Source organism: Trichosurus vulpecula, chromosome 8, assembly GCF_011100635.1.
Source record: "Trichosurus vulpecula isolate mTriVul1 chromosome 8, mTriVul1.pri, whole genome shotgun sequence".
Classification (NCBI taxonomy): Eukaryota; Metazoa; Chordata; class Mammalia; order Diprotodontia; family Phalangeridae; genus Trichosurus; species Trichosurus vulpecula.
This window is the reverse complement of record NC_050580.1, coordinates 110916977-110941287: the sequence shown is the minus strand read 5'-3', so window position 1 is coordinate 110941287 and position 24311 is coordinate 110916977. Positions and strand designations below refer to the sequence as shown.

Genomic DNA, 24311 nt, shown 5'->3' with positions numbered 1-24311 from the left:
ACACACTCGAGGGTGGCTTGTAAACAAGGGTATGCTGGGGCCTGCTCATATAAACCAATTGTTAAATTTTCAGTGTGAGCATTTACACTTTGGAATTGACAATCAGGTCTTGATTTATTGTTTTGTTGATTATTTCGACTTAAGAAAGTAACAAAGAAAATGGTAATCACGCATATTAAACTTAAAGTATGTCGATGTTTTTGAAAGCTGGCTGTTAAACATTTATCAGCACACCCTTTTATAAGGTACTTAAAAACTTGCTAGCTGCAATTTTTAAAAGAATTAGCTGCTACTTTGAAATATCCATGCCATTAAGAACCTAAGGTAAAAACCTACGGTACATTTTTAGGCAGGATTCTAGAGCTCTCTCTGAGTCTGTGGCCGGTATAGTGTCCCAGCAAAACATTGGCCCCCTGGAACACTTTTTATGACGTCTGGCTTAAGTCACAGAATCCTAGAATGGCAGCTCTCAAGGTAATTTTCCTCAGGAATGATGTGAGGAGTTCTGCCAGCTGTGGTAACATGGCTATGGAACATGAGGTTATGGAATCCCAAAGACACTGATATCGGCAGAGAGAATGGTTGCGGCTGAGAATTTAGAGCAAAAAACCCCAAAGTATCTTGGAGCCCCAAAACGATTACCATAAACCCAACTGCTTAAGTGTGTAATATCACATTGCCACAAGATAATCTAGGGAAAGGAAAAAGAAAGGAACAATCTCTCAACCCCAACTCCCCCAGGGACAGCAAATTACACTCCCCAGAATGAGTTTGTTTTACATATTACAGACAATTCCGTATTGGAAATCTGTTATGCAATGAGGGAAGAAACAGGGCTGGGGTGTCATTTTTCCTATTCCTCAGCGTTAAGACCAGGCCAAAGACCTGCCAGGGTAAGGTTCCTGAGGGTGCCTCTCAGAAGGGTAATGGTGAAGGAGGTAAACCTTGTGGTCCCAGGGCAATAGTGTAGGCCTTACAAGTTTGTCAGTCTTTCCATTACAAATGGCCCCTCAACAGTTCCTAACATGATTGTTCTCTACCACATTCACAGGCAACTTGGCACTCAGGTGGCCTTTCCCTGGCAACTGTTTTCAGAGAACTGTGGCATTTCAAATTTTGCAAACAAGCAAAACTGAGGTCCAAGGTTACCCAGATAGGCCCAGTAGCCTGGGTCTTCTGCCTACCCATCCAGTGTTCTTATGGGATACTTTCTTGGACAATCTAGTGCCTGGCTAGTTTGACATAGAGGTAAGGGTTGTTCTGGAGCTCTGTCATCATGTTTTAAGTTCAACATGGCCCTTGGACTCAGGAAAAGTCATGTTTCTGAAACTCCTTTGCCCCAAGAATGAAAGGAAACCTGTTTGCTTTCAAAATGTCTATAACTGGATGCTTCCCATATGCTAGAAATCCCATCCTGGAAGTGGAGCGTCATAGCCAATGCCAAAATGGGACATTAGCATCACTTGGCATCCTGCGTCCAGAGGGCCAGGGGCCATCACCACCGCAGGCCCCCACACCAAATTCCAATGTGAAATTGGCGTGAGGTAGTTAGTGCACATTAGATAGATCACTGGCCTGGAGTCAGGAAGACCTGCGTTCAAATCCAGCCTCAGACACTTCCTAGCTGTGTGATCCTGGGCAAGTCCCATAACCTCGATTTGTCTCAGTTTCCTCACCTGTAAAAGGGGATAAACAATAGAACCTATCTTGTAGGGTTGTTGTGAGAATCATAAGAGATAATATTTGTAAAGTGCTTAACACAGTGCCTGGCATATAGCAGACACTTAATAAATGCTTATTCCTGTTCCTACATTTCAACGTGGGGGAGGGGAGGAAATGTTAGAAAGACTAGGCATGGAATCAGGAAGACTCATCTTCAGTGAGTTCAAATCTGGCCTCAGACACTCAATAGCTGTGTGATCCCAGGCAAGTCACTGAACCCTGTTTGCCTCAGTTTCCTCATCTGTAAAATAAGCTGGAGAAGGAAATGCCAAACCACTTCAGTATCTCTGCCAAGAAAACCCCAAATGGGGTTGTGGACATGACTGAAAAACAAGAACAAAAGAGCAGAAAAAGAGGTCATCTAGATAAGATCAATTACCAGATGTCTCCTACTGCCCAAACTCAACAGGACAGATTGCAACTTTTCTTCATTCCAGTTACCTGATGCACTCTCCCATCCAGGAGACTATGTTGGTGTGACTTTGGATACCTGACAGTGCGCCCTTTGGCAAGTGACCTCATCTCTCTGGTTCTGTTTTCCCATCTGTAATATGAAGCCCTTCTAAGAGCCCTTTAATGACCTCTCTGGCAAGTTCTCCCACCTGCCCTGGGGACCTCGAATCTGATGGTTTTCTCACTTGTCTTCCCACCTCCACTCTCTCTCTCTCCTGAACATTATCACTAGCTTAGTGATCTCCCTTAAGCCTTGATCATGTTACTCACTTCCTTGCTCATAGACCTTCACTGGCTCCCACTTTCCTACCATAAGCCCCACCAACTCTGCCTGCCTTTCCAAGTCCTACATCATTTGGCCTTGTCTTATCAATCCAATCTAATTTCTGTTCCAGTATCTAGTCTCCTGGCTATCTAATGAATACACAAGGATCATTTCTGTTTTTATTTCTTCACTCATATTTTCCAATTCCCCAACCCCTTATTCCCTTCTCCTTATCCCATGACCTATCTATACTTTCAGGCCCGGGTCAAGTCCCATCTCTGCCAGAAAGTCTTTCCTGGTAAGTCTTCACTGACTTATCTGACTCTTACTTATCATCTGTGCCACAGAATTTAACCATTAATTAAACATTGTTTTGCATTGTTCACCACCGTTCTGTGTGTGCGCATAAGTCTCCCAAGAGCTGGAACTGTGCTGCCTTCCCTACATCCCTCCCTGTGGTGTTTAGCACTGAGTTAGGCATAAAAGAGGACTCATATTGACTCAACTGAGTGTTTGCTAAAGTTGCTCCATCCCCTTAGGTTTTCTGGGCCAGGGTATCCTATCCCATGGCTCTTCTTTCCTTCAGAGCCATGTCTCCATCCCATCGGTTCTCTGTGGCTGGAATATCCCCTAGGATGCTTCTGGTCCCTATGATGGATCCGTAGATTGTTCCTCTTGCATTTACAGTTCTCATTCCTCTGAGCTCTGGCAGGGCACAGCCTGAGTCTGACGCATCTCTGTGTCTCCCCTGTACTTAGTGTTCACTTAGATGTTTGATGTTCTTCCTGTTCTTGCCAGCATGACTAGACTTAACCTCCCCCTGGGCCAGCCTCAAGAAGAATGGCAGCTGACCATAGAGAAGATAACCCAGGGCAGGATTGGACATTTTGGGCAAGGTTTACTCCCCCTAAAATTCTCCCTTATAGGGATGGCAGATTTCAGAGCTCAATAACGGGGCTAGAATCAAAGAATCACACAAAGAAGCAGTTGGAAGGGTTGACTATTTCCTACCTGAAATCTTTATTTCAAGTGCCTTCCCTCTAATAATTATCTCTAATTGATCTTGCCTATATTTTGTTTGTACATAGTTACCTCACCTCCTCTCCATCCTTTGACTGAGAGCAGGCACTAATTTTTGCCTCTCTTTGTATCCCCAGCACTTAGCACAGTGCCTGGCACATAGGAGATGCTTAATAAATGCTTGTTGACTAGTGACTGACTGACAGGTGATAGGCCTACCCTCTATCGCCTCTAATAACATTTGGTCTACCAGAATATGTTCTTTCTTCTTTGGAAAACACGTTTGTCTTAAACTACTTTCCCTAAGACATTATGAAGTGACCTAGGGATGTGGGTGAATACATTCTGACCTGACCTTGACCCACAGAGGAAGCAGGGAATTTGTCTGAATGAACCTACATACAGCCTGGCTCTCAATCCACTCCGAGCTGGCAGTGAAGAGCTCAGGACAGAACAAGGTCTTGGCTTCCATTCCAGGGAGTTACGAGACAGAAACTGCTCACGGAAGCATATGACAGGACGACCCTGAGGGTGCCATTCATTTGGAAAATACTCTAGGGTAGTGCCACTGTGCCAATGAGGAAGAGAGAGAAAGCGGCTGGCTCATAGGTATGTGAAAAGTTACAGCAGACGTGGGAAGAGACTCTGTCTCTCTGTCTCTGCCTGTCTCTCCACTCCTCCTAGGGACGGATCCAAACCAAGACAGAAAAGGCCGACGTAGCCTTAACAGGTTGGCAAAACTACTGAGGCAGAACATGGGGTTTTGCAGCTGGTTTCCCTACTAAGCATTATACCCTTGGTCCCTGGAGAAGCACGTCCTTTTTCTGTCTGGGCCCCAAATACACCCTGTGATTTCAGGTTAAAACTGCTTTCTCTGTGGCTACCTGAAACCTTACTCAGCAGTATCCCTGGAATCTGGCAATAAAAACTCACTCAATTAGCTCTTCCTCTGTTTGGGAAGGCTCTGTTTTAAAAGGCAGCTGGGTGGCACAGTGGATAGCGCTGGACTTGGAGTCAGAAAGACTCGAGTTCAAACCTGGTCTCACATGCATACTAGCTGTGTGACCCTGGGCAAGTCACCTGACCTTTGCTTTAGTTTCACCATATGCAAATAGGAATACTAATACCACCTATCTCCCTAATGAAATTATGTATGCAAAGCACTTAGCAAAACTTAAAGTACTATATAAACGACTACTAGCTGTTAGTATTGTTGCTAGGCACAGGGTACTCAACTCAGACTCCCTGAACTACTCCTACTCTCCCAAACTCAATCCACCACCATTTATCGAGATCCCAACTACATGCAAAGTACCATCCCAGGCACTGAGGTCACTCGCTCAGCTGGATCTCCACGGAACATTCTGCTGCACATTAGCTGGCCTGGATTTCCTCCACACCTGAATCATCCCAAACTCCAGGCTTCTCTGATTTACCTGGTGTTTCCTACATCGAGTCACTTCTCAGACCAGCATCGGCACATCCCAAACTCCATTACCCCGTATACCACAGGGTTCTTACTGCGCACACAGGCAGGAATTTTTAGATGCAGGGAAACACCACCTGGGAAGCTGTCATTGGCTGGAGCTCTTTAGAGATCTCTCGATTTCTCTCTCTCTCTCTCTCTCTCTCTCTCAGTGGAGGCAAAGAGCGAAAAACTCTGATGTTGTCAGGGCAAAGAAAAGGCAGAAGTTTCACTCGTCTGCTCAGAACAGAGCTCCAACAATGTTAGTGGAAATGCTTCAACACGCCCACGCCCCAAGGTCAAAGACACCACAGTCAGGCCATTGTTTCCAAGTTCAAACTTCACTCACTATGCATTCAGAGTCCAGCTTGTAGACAGTGGCACACACAACACATGCACATGCACATATATATACACAGACACGCATGTTGCATATTAAGGTGCCAACGTAAGCCTACGCAAGCACATACATAGGGCTGAAGCTACCTTCCTGGTCAGAAGGGGTGAGCCTCCTGAAAGTAAACCCCACCCCTCCCCTGCACACACCCCCTTTTCTGGCTAAAGCCTCAAGTTCCTTCTCTATTTCCTAAGTTTCCCATGTCAGCAAAAGAGGACCCAGGCAGAACAAAGAACCCGAGGCTCCCGGGACTCATGTGAAAATAGTTGTCCCACACTAACATTCAAAGCCTACTTGGGGTGGGGGATGGGCATAGGGATAATGAAACAACCTGTCAAAACTAAGAAAATCTAAACCCCTAGTTCAGAGAGGGCTGCAGAGCTGTCAGGGATATCAAGGAGACCATCTGGTCCCACCCTCTCCCTTCAGGCAGGTAAGACATTATTATCTCATTTCACAGACCAAATGATGGAGGCTCACAGACTTGAAAAGTCTGACCTGCCCAGAGTCACATGGATAGCAAAGGGCAAGAACTAAGACACGAGTCTCCTGTCACCTAGGGCAGAGACTCTAGAGTGTACCACGTTGTTATTTCACCTACACTGAGGCTCCATCGGTGGATTAGGTGATTCTGGTGGTGGGGTGACATTAAGGATGCTCAGGGCCCTGCAAAATGCCTCCAAGGAGCTTCTTACCACAGGGAAGGCTTGGATACTTTTTCTGTGTTTTTCTAACTACTCATTCCAGTCATTTATAAGCATTTAAAGAAACCCTTCCCCATCCACCCACTGTAACCCCCTGGCCCTCTGAATGCCACATCTTCCCAGGCTCTGGCGGGGTGTGGTGTGGTGGTAGACAGTACCTACATCGTCTCACAGAACCACAGCATCTCAGTGTTGGAAAGTAGAAGTCACCTAGTCACCCAATACAAGAAACCTTTCCCTCGAGTACTCCAGGCAGCTGGTCATTCAAACTTTACTTAGATATCTCCAATGACATACGGGGCTCATTGCTTCATGAGGCCGTCTCCTTCATTTTTGGACAGCTCTGGTGATTCAGAAGTTCTGCCCTATCCAGAGCTGAAATCTGTCTCCCTACTATTGGTCCTACCTTTGCTCCTTAGCTCTACACAGAAAAGGTTTAATGCCTCTGCTGAGTGGGAATCATGGGAATTAGAGATCACAGGATCATGGTTTTTGAGCTGGAAGAGACCTTGGATCATCTAGTCCAGTATATCCATTTTACAGATAAAGGCAACAGTCAGGACTTGAATCTAGGTCCTTTGATTCCAAATCCAGCAGTCTTCCCACCATACCATATTACCTTCAGATGTTTAAAGACTATGACCATGTTGTTCCTACCCCCACCCCCACCCCTATTCTTCTGTCCAGGCTAAAATAACCAGCTGTTTTAACTATTTCTCATACATAAGGGTTTTGAGTCTCTATACCATCCTGGGCATCCTCCTCTGAAGTGCTCTAGCTGGTCAACGTCTTTTCTAAAATGACACTGCCCAGAATTGAACCCAATACCCTTGAGGTGACATGAGCTAAGAAGAATCCAGTAGGGTTGAACCCACCTTCACTCTAGACCACATGTCTGCTAGTAAGCAGGCTGAGGTCACATTTTTGGCATCCAAGTCATCCCTCCCATTATTCTGTGATTGATCAATCATTCATTAAGCACCTGTTACATGCTAGGCATCATGCCCTAGGGGCAAAAGACAGTCCTGCCCTCAAGGAGCTCATAATCTAATATTCTTCTGGTCGTATGTAGTGGAAAGAGCCATGGAGCACAAGTTGAGATGCCCTAGTTTTAGTCCCAGTTTCTGCCAAGCAAGTGGCCAAGTGACTGGGGAACCAGCTTCTCTGTCCTAGTCCCTAGTACTCCCTTTTATAAAATAAGGGGGTCAGACTAGATGATTGTAAAGATCTTTTCCAGGTCTGAGCTTCTAAGGCCCTGTTTCTATAACTTCATTTGTTTTTCACATGGATTTTCTGTGATGCCTGTTCTTTCCAAAATGAAGATTGAGAATAGCAGTCAAAAGGGGTAACCATGGATAAAGTTTTGGGCTTGGAGTCAATGGGGCCAAGTTCAAATTCAGCTTTAGATACAGTAGATGTTGAAAGCTGTCGTGACCATTTTAATCTCTGTAACCACTTTACCTTCTGTAAACCTCAGTTTTCCCATTCTTTAAAATGGGCTGTTGTGAGAACCAAATGAGATAACATAAGTAAAGTGCTTAGCAAACCTTAAAAGCTCTTTATTATTGATTAATATAAATAATAATAATGACAATTATCAATTTAAATAAGAATTATTTATATAAATAATGACAGTTATTCATATAAATAATAACAGTGAAGATTATTAATATAAATGATAATAATCACTATTAATATAAACAATGACTATTATTACTAATATCCCTACCAGGATACCTGTGGACACACATGAGCACCATCCTCAGAAGTCAGGTCTGAGGACTGTGAGCCTCAAACAACCTCTGCCCTCACATTCCACTCTATAAAGGAAGTTCCAAGACAAGACAAGAGTTTCTTCATTAGCAACCAGCTGATTCCCTTCCCTCGTTCATCATTCGAAGACCCTCCCCACTGCAGGATGGCTGGGGAAGGATACCGAGTCACATTCAGCCTAACCACAGCCTGGTGTGATGGAATGGCCACTCAGACTAGGAATCAGGAGACCCGGCTTCTGGACCAGGCACTTCAGCTCTGAGCAAGTCACTACAAGTTTACTGATGTGTAACATAGGAAACAGCTCTGCCTTGCTAACTCATAGGAATACTAGCTCAAAGGAGAAAATGAATGGGAAAGAACTTGGTAAAACAAAAAATGCTCTAAAAATAGGAGAGATGGTTAGGCTAGCTCTCAGTACTGACTCTTCCCTTGTGGGCTGGGACCTATAATGGTCATATCGACTAGGAAGGAGATAGAATCTTCCCCATCCCTAACCCCAGAGGGCGGTGGAGAGGGACGAATAGCTCCTGGACAGGGCTCTGAAAATGTCAGTGCTCTTGAGGAATTTTCCTCAAATAAAACTTCCAGGAAAGTCAGTCCAGTGTCACCAGCCTGAGGGGAAGAGCCTTTCATACCTCTCCTGAATCCTGCCCCACAGCAGCATGGCCATTGTCAGCTGTGTGCCAATGGGAGGGATGGACCCCATAGCCCATCAGATTTATTGACTCTTGGTTCTCTCTTTTCACCACAGTGACTTTTGCTCCTGAGTCAATATGTACTTTGGCCTAGTTTGTGAAAGCCTCTTAATGGCTCTCCCCTTTCTCCCCGCCTCCTCACTACCATTTCCTGGACATCCATGGGACTGACCTCCCCGCTTCCTCTACTGATCCTGATCTTGGCCTTGTACAAAATGGGGAGGGGTGCTGACTGTAAAGTCTTGGAGCCTCACTCTCACCACACCATCCATGTAGGAATTATGGGCTTGCTCCAGAGACTCTTCCTCCCTGAAGACTTAGTGTGGGACAGGGACCTGGTAAGCTGGTGACTTGCCAAAACTTACAGTTGCTCCAACCCTCTGGGTGGCTGAGGGGTGTGGTAGCCCCCCTCGTAAAAGAGCCGAGATGCATCACTTTCTCTGTCTTGTTGGTGGTTAACTGATCATGAACTGGCTTGGTCAATGTCCCTGGCTGGGCCCTGGCTGAGAATGTGGTCCTAGGAGGAGAGGTAGCAACAGGGGAGTGGGGAGGAGAGGGAAGGGTTTAAAGAGAAATAGGCACCTCCATACAGATGCCATCCATCAAAGAACCTCTAAGCTCAACCCCCAACCCCACCCTGGGGCTGAGAGATGCAGGGTGGAGTTGGGGTTTGGGGGAAGAGTTGCCTGCTCTACCGGTCAGTCTTTGGAAGTGGGATCTCAGCCCAGGTGATGCTGCCTTGGCTTTCCATTAACGGGAGCCGGTTAATTACTCCATCAGCCCGGGAGACATTCTTACAGCACAAGACAACCTTCTGGCCTCTGGCCCAAACCAACAGGGTGAAACTTCAGCCCCCACAGCCAAGCACAGAACCAGATGGAGCTAATGTATAGCTTCAGTGAAGGACAGAGAGAGGGAGGAGGGAGGGAGAAGAGCGGCGATTGAGGGGAGGGGTGGGGTGGGGAGAAGAGGAAAGAGAACAAAAACAGTAACTTTCAGATGAGAAAGCAGACACAGGCAAACATCCCCAGGATGGCTGGGAAGGAGAGTCTCACCGCTTTCATTCTTCTCGATGACATCTACCACCTCGCCAGCCTGCAGGCTGAGCTCAGCGTTCTCTTGCTTCTTATAGTTGGACACCACCACATACTGCTCCAGGATCATGGGCTCCGAGTTCACGTCGGCACCTGGTGAGGGCAGAAAGCATGCGGTGAGCCAGCGTCCAGCCATGGCTCCGCGGGGTGGCCGACCTCTGTCCGTCCGACTCATGATAGGCCGATCTGTTGCCAGTACCAGACCAATCAGCGGGCAGCTGGGGCTCACAGCATAATCCCAAAGGCCTGGCCATATAGAAATACCCCCCTCTGGCCCGCAGTGCAGCGGGGCCTGGGGACATTGGGGAGCAGGAGTGCAGGGAGAAGGGGTGGAGGGAGGAAGAAAAAGGAGAAGTAGTAAGAGAAGAAAGGGAGAAGGGGGGCAGGCAAATCCCAAAGTTTGCCCCACAGGGAGTTAATCTCAAAGTTTCCTAAAGGAGTCTGAAAATAAGTCTCTTCTGAATGGGAGCTCCACAATCTCCCAGCCTGGCCTCATAGTGTCGAACATGGGATCCAGGGAGGGGTGGGGGGGAGGCATTCGGGTCTGTGGTGGAAAAGGGGAAAGGAAACAAAAAGAAAAGAAAAGAAAAGAAAAGAAAGAAAGAAAGAAAGAAAGAAAGAAAGAAGGAAGAGTCCCCACCTCCCCCCACCCCTGCAAACTCCAGCAAAAATAAACAGCTCTCCCCTCAGAGACCCAGCTCCTTCTCTTGGAGCTGTCTGAAGCTTAGGCTGGAAGTTAAGAGGGGGCTGTGGACGCCAATCACTTGGGTTTACACTGCAGCCCTTAAATAGAAACACATGAGCCCATCGAATGAGGAGCTAGGGGTGGAGGAAGGGAGGGAGGGAAGGAAGGAGGGGTAGGAGGGGTAGGAGGGGTAGGAGGGGAGGGAGGGCTGGGGGACTGTTTACTTGAAACTGAAGAACTAAGTTCCAGAGCCAGAGTCTTACTAACTGCCTGCCTTCCTCCCGCCCTCCCTAACTGAAGTTTCCAAAAGTTCGGTTGCATTCCTTCCCCACTGAAACCCAAGGCTCCTTCACTGCCCCATAGCGTACTGCTATTTGTGCAATGACACTCCCCCACCTCCACTCCCACCCGAAGACCCAGCCCCCAAAGCAGAGGTTTGCCCAACTGTGGGAGTGCTCCCCCTTCCCTTCCTAACTGCCCCTCTGCCAAAAGAGATTTCAAGCTGGGACTGGCCATTGCAAAATGACCCCCCCTACTTCCACCCCAGCACACTTGGAGAGCTCTCGGCCACAGCTCTTCCTCTCCTCAGGTCTCCTTTATGGGGGTCTGTTGCAACCTCCAGGATTTCAAGACTGAGGCTGGCAGTGGGAGGCGCTGAGGCAGGAAAAGGCAGGTCAGAAGGTCCTCATTCAGAAATCCAGGCCCACCCCATGGAGATAACCCCTTCTCTGTCAGAAGGTGGGTCCCACCTCTTCCAAGGGGAGATCTCTAACCACTCTAATCCACAGAAATCCTCCCCCCACCTCAACATTTACAGAAGTTATTACATATATTTATAGAAGTTATTCTATAGCTTGGTGCCTGGCATACCCTGCCTGATAACATCGCTTTTTCTTCATGTACACATCTTCTCTCCCAAATTAGACTCTAAGCTACCTGAAGGCAGGAACTATTCCTCTCTGTATAAATATGCTGGAACCTCTGCTGACTCTGTGAGATGCAGTGATTTAGGAGGCCCTGCTCTGGTCTTCTTCCTCTTTGGGTTTATGATACAGTGAAAAGAACACTGGCGTGGGTATCAGGAGACCTTGCCCTAGTCCTGGCCCTGACACCCACTTACTTTGTGATGTTAAACATCTCACTTCCTTGCCCTGGGCCTCAGTTTCTTTTTTTGTAAAATAAAAGAGTTGGACAAAACCATCTCTAGGGTCCTTTTCAACCCCAGCAATCTATGACACTACGATTTCAAGTCTTGCATCTATTTTGTGTCTGGCCTGATACAATAAATAGGAATCAGTCTAGGAACAAAACTGTCCCTAGGGAACTCCCTCTACCAAGTCAGACTGGCCTGTTCTCGGCACTGGGTCTCAGAGAGTTGTCTAGGATACTGAAAGAGTTGGGGAGATGAGTCTTATGCACATGAAACAACGAGAGACCAGCTGAAAAGGATGTAAAAGCTGAGTGTTCCATGAATGGTGAGCTGGAGACATTAAATGCTATGAGTTCATAGGAAGGAGACATCCATGAGGGCTGGGGTGGTCAGGGAAGACTTCCTAGAAGAGATGTGAACTGGATCTGCCCAGCTGGGAGCAGCCTGTTTGGAAGAGGTTCCTTCTGTCTTTGAACTTCCCAGAGGGGGCACTCCTCCACTCTCCTGAGATCTGGGATCCTGCTAAACTGATTTCTCCCATCTCCCATACATATCAATTAGCTCCTACAGAAGTTCTGGAGGGGAGAGGCCCCTATAGAGAACTATATGTGCCCAAGCTGCGCTATTGATCACAGTGGACTTCCAGCACCAACATCACCCTGTCTGGTCCATCTGGAGCGCTGCTTGAATGTTTCTCCAAACTCTCTCCCAGTGGCCCTGCCACGCTCAGCCTTGCTCCACCACCTTGCTTTGCCTTCCCTCACTTCCCATGTGTTGCTTTGTTTTTTTCTTTAACAGGCTCATTTTACTGGCAGGTGTTTATTCCTTCAGACAGACCCCAGAGTCCTTCTCTAATGGTGACGCTGAGTCCCTTCCACAAAGGGCTAGAGAACCAATGGCCAAAACCTGTAATGCCAGAGCTACCATAAGCAGTCTTCTTTTGACCAGCAAGATCCTACAGACTGGGAGCCACCCAAAAAGGGGATAAGGAAGAGAGGGACCTCCAGGAACAGGCCACAATACCCCCAGCACACAGCTAAAAAGACCACACAACTGTAGAACTATGGTTCCAGGAAAATGTGCGTGCGTATGTGTGTGTGTGTGTGTGTGTGTGTGTGTATGTGTCTACAGTGACTGTATTCCTGGAACAGTACCCAGGCCAAGCCACTCCAGGGCTGTGATTAAATGTCAAGAAGAAATGTAACTAACAGCTCTGGCAGCTTCCCCCCCTCCTCCAAGACAGGGCCTGGAGTCTCCCCTTTCTCCAGCTGGACAGCACTGCTTGAATGAGGAAAGGATACCTCCCACTGAGGCTGGAGCATGAGTACCTTCAAGGGGTGAGAGCATTCCCTGCCTAAAGGGGTTAACAGTGAGTAAAATGACACTCTTCCCCCTGCCCCTTATATTCCCTAGGGAATGTCTTGGCCCAGATGGCCACATAGGTGGGACTTCCTTTTACAGCCTACACGGTTAAAAACAAACCCTCAGTGTACAGGGGTCTGGAGCACCCATCTTTTGGGGGTATCTGGGAAAGGTGATTCAGGCCTGCCAACTGATGAGTTGGCCATTAGATGACATGAAGAGATAATTCTGTGCATTACCTACTTGGAAAGAAGTTTGGGTCCCAGAAAGGGAATGGGGTGGGGAGGGGAACAGGGGAAGAAAAGATAGAGAAAAGGAGAGAGGCTTATGGCCAAAAGATGTTGGAAGGGTCAGGCCATGTGCAGAGTATGAGGGTAGGGGCTGGAGGAAAATCAGGAGGGTTTAAACCCAAGCCAAGAAAATCTGAGGCAGCATGACAAAGGAGAGGAAAACTATGCCTTCCCCCACCCCCATCCTTTTCCCCACTCCCTCAATCCTAGGTCCCTCTTTGGAAAGTTGGCTTCAGCTTTCTAGGGGTTGAGCCTCTGTGGTACAGGTAGAAAAAGTTCATTTAGCCTACAGATGTAGACACTTAGTACACAGATGAGCACACCACTTGGAAGCTTTTCAAGGGACTGCTAGACACCCCATCCCCTGTCTGCACCACTCTTTCCTCGACCTCCTCTCTTTCTCTACATACTGACACATACAAGTGAACAGTCACAAAAGGCACATATGTTCCCACATTCCCACTCATACTTTCCTGTACATTCACCAATTTATATATGCACAGTCACTTCTAATGCACTACACACACAGATTGGACACATTTGCACATGCATATTCACAATTGCCTACTTCTGTAACTGTGCAACAAACACAAGCACGCTCAGAAACATCCATGCACACAAACAGGCATATTTGTGAACAAACTCATAAACACACACACAGGCATAGGCTAAAATATATAATCCCATTTGTACACACAACACATTCACTCACACATGTATATATAAATATATATATATGTATATTTATAGAGACATGCTTAAAATGAGCATAGTGTCTGGCGTATAACAGGTACTTAATAAATGTTTCTCATTTCCCCCTCCCTGCCTCCCTTCCAGTCCATCTCATTCTGTCTTTCTGTTTCTATCTCTCCCTGAGACCTTGGTAAGGAAGTACTCTGGCATTTGCCCCAACGCTCATACTGAATGCATGGAGTGAAGGCTGCCCCAGACACTTGAGCTGGGAGCAGGTATCCAGATGAGAAACTACTGGTCAGTAGTAGTGTAATTCCATACCGGCCACCTTGGATTCCCTCCCAGCTGGTAATGGGAACACTGGAGGTCTGCTTAGGCTGAGGCAGAAGAGAGGTCATGAGTGGGATGGCTCTAGTTTTGAGATAAGCAGGGGACAGCATGAGCCTGGTGCAGTGGCAGGAGCATTTTTGGGAAGGGGCTAGCCCATGAGCTCTGTCCTATCCTGGTGATGAATTCCTATGACAGACCCACTGAGACTCTGGCCCAAAGATTTCATGGCTGCTCTTCCTGAGGGCCAAAGTCTTAGGCCCTGGGCAGGTCACCGTGCTTTCAGCAGGCCTGGAGGAAAGCCTGGTAAGCCCAGGTAAATGGGACATGCCACCCTCATAGTCCAGACCTTCATTCCTGCACAGCCTGGCTTCCTACTCTGATCTCTTCCTCACTGGGGTTCCCCCTGCCTCTAGGCTATTCTCTTCCAATTCATCCTGCACACACCAGGAGACTTGAAGAATAATACCATCGCAACAGAAGTGAATGTTGGCGTCACCTAAAACCAGGTCAGGGACTAGAGCTTTGGGTCACTGGTTGGAAGGATCACAGGACCGTGGATTTCAGATATCACAGAGCTAGAACAGGAAGAGACTTTAGAAGTCATCTGGTTCAGCTCAACTCATTTTACAGAGAAGGAGGCCAAGGTTCATTGAGGTTAAGTGACTTGTCCAAGATCACATAGGAAATTAATGGCAGCTCCAGGATTCAAAGTCAAGGCCTGTGACACTAAGTTTATTTTAACAGATGAGGAAACTTGGGCCCAGAGAAAGGAAATACTTGTCCTAGGACACAGAGGCAGCAGGTCAGCAGAGCTAGAGCTTAAACCTACGTCTTTGGACTCCATATCCCGCATTCTAGCCAATGACCCACACTGCCACGGTGACCCTTCTTTATACTTGTCCCTGGCATCCATGTGTCACTTTTCCCCCCAAATGATGGCCTTGATATCCCTGTGAAGAAGGGCAAGTTAAGGGTCATACCAATTATTCAGGAGGGGAAACTAAAGCCTGGGGAGGTAAATCAAAGCAAAGCAACTAATTAGTAGCAAATCCAGGTTCCCTGACTCCTGGCCTGGGTCTCTTTCTAGAAGACCTAAATAACCCATCATTTTGCCTTTTACTCTTCAAAGATCCCTTCCCAAGTAAAATCCCACTATCTCCTGGCCCCAGTGCCCACCTCCCTCCCTACCTGCCCCCCTCACAGGACTCAACTCTTAGAAACTCCTTCCAAATTCCACTGAGAACCCATTTGCCCCTATAAATGTCGTGTGGTTGGGTTTTTTTCTTCCTAAGCTGGGCCAGGCCACTGCTGGCTGCCCCACAAACACACAGTTTGAAAAGCTATACGTCTCTCGAATAAAATGTATTGTTGTTGGCCACAGCTCGAGGTCCCTCCACACTTGGCCTATGGAAGGGGGGAATAAAAAAAGGAAACGGCCCAAGCGATTAGCTCAGGACCCAACACTTCATTACAGACAACATCAGGACAGCCATTGTGTGGGGAACAGCCCAGCTGGGGTGAAACGTGGCATAGAGAGCCCTCCTCTTTCCTAGGGAGAGGAGAGAAGGCCCCTCCAGAGACCCAGTGCACTCTTTTCATTCCTGCAAGGTGCCTAGGCCAGGGCTGTTCCTGCTCTCCCTCCTAGGGGAGAGGGAGAAAAATCATTGACTGTCAGCTGAAGGGGATTTTGGAGACCATACTCCAACCCTTTCATCTTATAGGGAAGGAAAGTGACTTCTCAGTAGATTCAGTGAGTGGATAGTGCAGCTGAACTAGAACCCAGGCCTCCTATGTCCCAGGCCAAGGAGTCTTCCATTACAGGGATGAGACCTGGTACAGGGTGGAGCTAGCTCTTTGGATCCTCTGTGGGTGTGGCAGGAGAGGGTAGGAGAAAGGAGGAGGGAAGAGAGAGAGAGGAGATGGGCTTCTGCAGGCTCCCCCTGTCTTTTCAGGAAGCATCATTCTCCAATAGGTGTCTGTCTATGCTCTAGAGATGACCTTTACTCCTGCCTGATATACCCTATATTGAGGAGGATATTCCTTGCTAGAAGCTCCCAGCCCTCATGCAAACTCACAAAATTGTCATTCTCTCAACTGTGATATCTGTGGTAGGAAACCACTGTGCCTGAGTGAGACCCTTCCCACTTCATAAGACACCTGGCCCTCTTCCAAATTGAAGTGCAGCCTGGGTGTGTTGCACCAAGGAACTAGAAGAGAGACTAAAGAACTGGCATAACCAGGTTGCCAGGGTCAGGCAGGTCTGGATCATTAATCCCCTTCCTCCACCTGCTGGGCCTGAACAGCATCACACCCAAAGGCATGACCACTCTGTATATCCTGGCCCTGGGAGATCCAATGGGGTCCTTATCTTTTGGGTAACAAAGATCCCCTCCAGTTCCAATGGGGTCCTCATCTGGTGGATAACAATGATCCCCTCCAGATCCAATGGGGTCCTCATCTGCTGGGTAACAATGATTTCCTCCAGGTCCAATGGGGTCCTTATCTGCTGGGTAACAATGATCCCTTCCAGATCCAATGGGGTCCTTTTTTTGGGTAACAATGATCCCAAAGCATCCTAATAAAAGCTATTATCCTTAGCACTTTAAAATTGGCAAAGACCTTTACATTCATTATCTCATTTGATCTTCATAACAATCCTGCTATTGTTATCTCCCCGTTTGCAGATGAGGAAACTGAGGCTGAGAGAGATTAAGTAAAGTGTCCAAGGTCACTCAGCTAAATAAACGTCCAAACTCTAGTCTTCCTGTCCTTAAGCTCATCACTCCTTCCACTGTATCACCTAGCTGCCTACTACCACTGCCCTGCCTAAAGTTAAAAACCTTCCCTGGTGAGTGGGAAGGCTTCCCTTATAAAAGCTCTACTGTCTTTTCCCCAGTGTGGCCTGGTTTGCTTTTTCTCTGGAAAGCCTGAAGTCCCCAATAAGCAGCTTTGACCAACTGGGACAATCTCACATAACATCTCCACCGTCCTCTGTCCTTGTCCCTCTCCTTTTTTATCCCAGTGGACAGGAAGGGGGAGGGAACAAAGGGAATGATTTCCTAAAGTACAGCCCAGAGTGATAGATTGTGCCCTGAAAAAGACCACCTTGACCTTTCCCTGCAGCCTCATAAGGACCCCCACATCTCTTCCTCACTTTACAAAATGAAACAGACTGATGTTGTCTCCCTCTTCCCCAAATGGTCTTAATGGGACCTCTGTACACCTCTTTTCTCAGAGGGGAGAAAGGACTGACTGTAAACCTCCTTATTTTCTACTTGAGAATCTGGGGGAGGCCAAGCCACTCAGGAAAAAGGGGACTATGACAGAAGGTAACAGAGATGTTGCTGCAGAAACAACCTTGGGCTGGGAGTCAGGGGGCCTAGGCTCCAGTCTCAGCTCTGCCACTAATGAGCTCAGTGAAGTCACTATACACCTCTGTGGGCCTTGTCTTTGCCTTCTGCAAAATGGGGATAATCCATGTCCTGACTGGTTTTCAGAGCTGTTGCAAATGATCAAAAGAAAGGAGAGAAAAATATGGGAGGCCAAAGGGGGTTTTCTAAGGTCCCTTTCAGTTCAGTCCATGAATAGGTCATATTATTATTATTATTATTATTGCTAACAAGGGTCTCAGGACTAGGAAGACATGCATTTTTGAGTGCTTTCTACAGGCAAACTGCAAAGGTAGGAAATAAGCAAGTGGCAGTAACGAAGGCGATAATTTGCTAGGAAAACCCAGATTGGTTGTACTACCACCTCCCTCCAATCTGGCATGTCACCTTTGTGGGGGCAGGCAGGCAGTCCATGCAGGACCCTGGCACAACACCATACACCTACACAAGCACACACAGTTCATGCAGTGAGTGGTACCTGTGAGATCCCTCTTGGGAGACTCAGCCCAGCTGGACATCCATACTTCCAAATCCCCAAAGAGAAAGGCAGCAGAGAAACAGAGTCAGAGAGGAAGAAAGCATTGGTTAGATAATCAGGCAAACCGGAAGGGTCAAGAGCTCACTCATCAAGACGAAGAAAGGAAATAACAGAAGAGTCATACAGACAGATCTCTTTCTCAGGCCAAGGCACACTGGGCGGCCAGCTGGTCAGGGGCCGCTGTCATCTCTGGAAGAGTCGCAGTTGGGGTAGGATGTGGGCTAATGAAGTGTTTGCTGAGACCCAGGAATCCCCTAAGTGCTCCAGAATCCTCATTGATTTCCTGGATCTGACCCTACCGTCATATTAGTATTGGCCTAAAAAAAAAAAAAAAGCAACCCCTGACCCTTCCTTCCTTACATCTCTCCACCACAGCAAACCATGAACAACTGAAACTCCAGAAGATTAAATGACTTAGACACACAGTTACACAGCTAATAAGGGCCAGGGGTAGGATTTGAACCTAGTTCCTTCCCCAATGGCCTGGAGGTAGTAGTTGAATTATAGTAGGTGATATCAAAGGCTAGGGTTGGAGATAAGAAGTAGGAATTGTTTCATTTCAGTGTTTTTGTGTACCTAGTGTTTGGCACATAGCAGGTGCTTAATAAATATTTGATTAATGACCAATCAGAGAGGATGCAGTGAGTGGCATGGTGGAAAAGGCACTGGGCCAGGAGTAAGGAGAACTGGGTTCTAGTCACAAATTTGCGACTGACTTATTGACACTGGGAAAGTAATTTCCCCTCTTTGGGACTCATTTCCTTCTGTAAAATGAAGGAATTGGACAATCTTTTAGTGTCTCATCTATTCAAAGTTTTGCTGAGTATTTATTGTTTGTCCAGCCTTGTGTTGGGCTGTTTGATGAGGAGGGACAGAGCAGGAAAAGAGCGACCCTGTCTGTCCACTCTGGATGGTGTGAGAAGATTCACATAAGCAACCATACATATGTATTACCAAGGGCTACGTTCCATGGTACGTCCAGGAAGGGCTGGAGGAATGAAGGGAAGGGGGGGCATCACTCCCATTTAGTGTTGGGGTGGGAAGGAAAGGAAGCCTGGAAGTATTGGGACTTGAGCCTAGCCTTGAAGGATGAGGTGAGAGCCAAATAGGTGGGAAGGCAACTCCATGCAGGAACGCTACACCAACTCCATTTCCGGAAGCAGCTTTCTGAAGAGGTTAGGTTAAGATTCCCTAAGTAAATACTTAGGTGAGGTGGCCTTCACAGGCAGTGATAATGGATTACCAGAGAGCCATGGATCTTACCAGGCTAACAGGTTCAATCTCCAGTCTTCAGGAAGGCCTGCTTGCCTCTAACCCAGAAGAGATAATAATCAGAGACCACATTTGTATAGTGCTTTTCTATGGTACAGTCAGGATTTGAACTCACACCACCTAACTCTCTAGGTTCAATAAATACACTGTCCCTCAAGAAGAGGCACCTTTAGATTAAATGTTTGGATGATAAGGAAAGTACAAGAAAATGCAGGGCCTCCTCACTTGTTTGACAAAGTAACATCGAAAATGGACTAGAAGTGGTCCTGACTTTAAAAAAATTATATAAATTCTTAGGATCATAGCTTTAGAGTTGGAAGAAATTCCACTCCGCCCCCCCCTCCAATATGATATATTTCCCAGTTCCTCAGATGAGTAAAATGAATCTGGTTGCTCTAGTCCCCTCCCCCATACAGCACAGTCTGCTCCCTAATGGGAAGGACTCATCCTGCCTCCTTACAATATCCAGAGGGGAGAGCTGGGATCCACACTCTGAGCCTTTGGCCCTCAAATGCCTGTCCTCCAGCCAGGAAGCAGACAAGGCTGTTGGCTGTGGGTTGGAAAGGGGAGGAGGGAGGGAGACGGGCAGACAGAGAACAAAGAGATGAGAGATAGAGGGAGAGAGGAAGAGAGGGAGGGGGAGAGGGAGAGGGAGGGAGAGGAAGAGAGAGAGAGAGAGAGAGAGAGGGAGAGGGAGGGGGAGAGAGAGAGACAGGGAGGGAGGGGGAGAGAGAGAGAGAGAGGGAGAGAGAGAGGGAGAGAGAGAGAAAGGAAGAGAGGGAGAGGGAGAGGGAGGGGGAGGAGGACAGGAGGGGAAGGGAGACGGGAAGGAGGTGGGGGGAGAGGGGGAGAGAGAGAGAGAGAGAGAGAGAGAGAGAGAGGGAGGGAGGGAGGGGGAAAGAGAGAGACAGAGATGGGGAGAGAGAGAGACAGAGATGGGAGATGGAGAGAGAGAGAGAGAGAGAGAGAGAGAGAGAGAGAGAGAGAGAGAGAGAGAGAGAGAGGGAGAGAGGGAGAGGGAGGGGGAGGAAGGGGAAGAGGAGAGACAAAAGATAGAGAAGATGAGGAGGCAGGGGGATCAGGAAAGAAGGGTTCCATTCCATTGAGCCACTATAACCTACACAGATCATCAGTTCCTGCCATCCCATTGTCTTGTCCTGAGCAACCACAAAGTGTTGGGAAGGACAAACCTGGATGAGGGCACTCACTTGATTGTCAGGTCTGGACAACCACCTTAATACTAGCTAACCCACAGGCAATCATGAGGAGCATCAGATATGTGACAATTCAATGTAGTGGGAAGTACTGGTTCAATTCAGAGGATGCTTCTGCTATTTACTAGATATCTGACAGATTACTCTAACCTTCTGAGCCTCAATTTCCCTGTCTCAAAAGTCCCAGGGTTGGATTAGATCAGAGGTTCTTCACCTTTTTTGTGTTGTAGATCCCTTTCAGTAAAGCCCTTCTCAGAACCATGTTTTTCTTTTTTTTTTTTTGAATGGGGGGGAGCAGATTGGGGTTAAATGACTTGCCCAGGGTCACACAGCGAGTAAGTATCTGAGGCTGCATTTGAACTCAGGGCTGGTGCTCTACCCACTGTGCCACCTAGATGCCCCCAGAATCATGTTTTTAAGTGAATAAAATAAAATACATAGAATTATAGAGAAAACTGATTACATTGAAATAAAATTATCAAAATAAGTGCAAAACAAGTTCACAGACCCCAGGCTAAGAATTCCTTATCACTAGATGACCTAAAAGGTCGCTTTCAGCTCTAAATCCTGTGATCTAAAAGGCAAGGATTATTTTACAGAAACAATTCTCCCCTTCAGAAAAAAGATTCACTTGAAACAGTAGGAACATACCTAAGAGATCATTAGTCTAAGTCCATCCAGTTTAGAGAGGAGGGCCACACCGACCTGAGGTCACACTATCAATTGATAACACAGCTAAGACTAGGACCCAGGTCCTCAGATTTCCATTTCTGTACTCTTCCCTCAGACTAACATTATTCGTATTATTTCTTTAATGTTGATCCTTTTTCCTTTGAGGTCTCTATAGCTGGGGGGAGAGTGGGGGTAGTGAACAAAACAAGCCCTTGGGCCAGGTCCCCTAAGAGCTAGATTTCTCAGAAATCAAAGCATGTGTGTGGGAAGCCAGGCTCCAGGACGGAATGTGCAGTTGACCTTCAGGGTCATAGAGCCAGGCAGTTAGGGATTGGCCAGTTTCCTATTTCAGGTAGGAAGTAGGGGTGGGGTGCTAAAGGTAAGGTAAGGACTGCCCTACGGGGCTGGGACCTATGCCAGCTCAGGACACATACTAGATGGGTACTCAACAGCAGTACCCAAGGGAATCTGTTCTGAGCTCTTCAGTAAGCAGTATCAGAACCACCTCAGCTAGGAGCATGAGGGAGCCCTGTGGGACCAGCCCCACCTCCAGCTCAGCCTGGCTCCACTGCAGCTATCCACAGATGGGAAGATGCCTTGGGAGGCATGGAATGGGAGAAATGAGGGAGGAATGGGAGTCATTTCTCCACCCTGCTAAGCAAGCTTGCACAGGCCCCAGCAAAAGACAGGTGCTGGTGCTCCAAGGGGCCCTGGACAGGGTAGGGCTGGGATGGACAAAGCCTACTGTTTGCAGCTGCTGCTGCCTGATCCTACATTAGTTTACAAACATGGGCCAGGCGAAACTGTGCTGATTGGGAGGCAGGAGACTGGGGTTCCAATCCCCGTTCTGGCAGTAAATGGCCTTTAACTTGGAGCAAGTTACCTCTTTAAATTTCAGTTTTCTCAACTGTAAAATGAGGAAAGCAATTCATTCCAGCCCTGCCTATTTCACAGCATTATTGTGAGAAACTAAGGAAAGCTCCTTGAAAATGGTAAAAAAAAAAAAATATTGATGCTGCTATAGAGAGCGATGGTGGCATAGTGGACAACAAGTAAACCTCAGTCTTGACCCGAGTGGGTAATTTAACCTTACAGTGCCGAAAGCAACCTTCTAAGACTAGAAATTGCAGAAAAGTTGCCTATCTGCATTGGTAGAAGGGATTTTCTCACTGGGAGGTCCTCACACCAATAGAATCACATGTCTAGGGGGCCCCTAAAATCACTTTGCAGCCAGAGGAGGAGGGAGGGAGAGAGAGGAGGGGTTACAAACAGGACACATATCTGACTTCCAAGTTTCAAGAACTCTGCCTTCACTCCTCCTCAACACACAGATGGTCTAAATCTTGGTGGTCCCAGCACCAACAGTGACATTCCTTACTCTTTCTGTTGCTCATCCTCAAATACCTTCCCCAATTCCCACTAGCCCCTGGCCAAGCTTGTACATTCACATGGAGGCATGGATCTAGAAAAGATGGATGGGGGCCAAGGAAGAAAAATGAAGTCATCAGTCTTGTAGCATCCCGCCCAATACCTCCTCCCTATCCTAGTACCTCCTCTCTGACTAGGGGAGAAGCTTGCAATGGGATGACATGAGGGTTTGAGATGCATTCATGGTAGACTCCTCATAAAGGTGAAAGGTCAGGAAACAGGATGGGAAAGGCAAGACAATATGTCACAGTGGGAATCTGGGAGTCGGGATTCTTGTCCCAGTTCTTTTTAACTAACTAGCTGTCCTACCTTGGACAGGTCAACATTACCTCTCTGGGCCTTGGTTTTCTTAGTTGTAACAGGAGGGGATTGGACTAAATGATCTCTGAAGTCCCTTATAACTGTCCAATTCTATCGTACATTAATTATTCCTAGAGTCTGCATGGCCATGGGTTGTGACCTACCTAAACTGGAAGCCAGGTCTCCCGATGAGCAAGCAGTCAAGTGCTTTTTCCTCTGAACTAGCATCTCTAAAAGCCAAAAAATGTCACCCACCCAGGAAAGGCTGTGGATTTCTTGCATCTGCTGCCTTTCAAACAGACATGGGTTTATGTATAAATAACTGAGTCTGATTCGAAAGCAAGATAGATAGTGCAGGAAATGAGCATCTGAACAGTACAACTCGATTATCTGTAATGTCTTGTTGGAAGCTGAGCTCAGTCCCCAGCTGCTCTTGCAGAGAGCCTCTCTGCCTCTCTCTCTCCCCCCCTCCACTCAGTGTCCAGACCAATCTCCACCCCCTCTCAGATGCCACGTAAACAGAGCTATACACACACACACACACACACACACATGCATACGCATACATGCACACAACCAGCCCCCTGCATCACCACTCCTCCTCCTCCTCCTCTCTCCACCCCCACCTCCAACCACTTGGAAAATTCTTCACATCTGGCTTTCACGTGATGGAACCGTGCCGTGCCTTGCCTTAGAAGCTGGTCCTCCCGTGAGGCCAAATGGGATGGGATAGAATGACTGTAGGACCTAGAAAAAGGGAGAAGGCCAGAGAATTGACCCCCTACTTCTTGGAGAAAGGGGCCCAGAGAAGGGCAGACATGGCCCTGGTTCTCTCCTGTTGTGGGTTAAGAAGCTAACCCTTCCGGACTATCACTTTGGTTTGGTCCCCTGGGGTCCAGCAGTTTTCCCTCTGTGAGAGGCATCTTAGCTATTCATGGTGGAGTGAAAAGACCCCTGAGCTGGGCCAACTGCAGCTCACTCGCTATCTGCATCTGGGCAAGCCACTTCCTGTCTTTAGGCATCAGCTTCCTCTTCCACAAACGATGGCTGGAATAGGTCATCTTCTAAACCCTACCCCTAACATCTCTACCTGTCATGCATTCATTCAGCATGGCAGAATGGAAGGAGCAACGGATTGGAGTCGGAGGACTTGGGTCTGAATCCGATCTCTCGCATTTATTTCTTGTACGCACTTTACCTCTCTGAGACGAAGTCACCTCAACCGTAAAGCGAGGTAGCTTGAGTAGCTGGTAAGCTCTTCCAGCTTTAAATCTATGATCCCACGATCCCATCTGCAGGCTCGAGTGAAGGCTTAAGGCCTGCCCAGAGAATACATTTTCTCACTTTCGGGGCAGCCCTCCGGCAGGGGTGTGACGTGGCCCCGAGGGGATAGGGTG

At 47.5% G+C, this 24311-nt stretch overlaps 1 protein-coding gene across 1 annotated transcript in view; it reads right to left on the bottom strand.

The window, feature by feature from the left end:
• Positions 1-24311, bottom strand: part of SH3PXD2A (SH3 and PX domains 2A) — a 338878-nt gene that overhangs the window by 74972 nt on the left and 239595 nt on the right. Inside the window, exon 7 of the mRNA XM_036734422.1 lies at positions 9553-9684. Coding sequence (XP_036590317.1) covers positions 9553-9684 — 132 coding nt within the window. The remainder of the gene's footprint in view (positions 1-9552; positions 9685-24311) is intronic.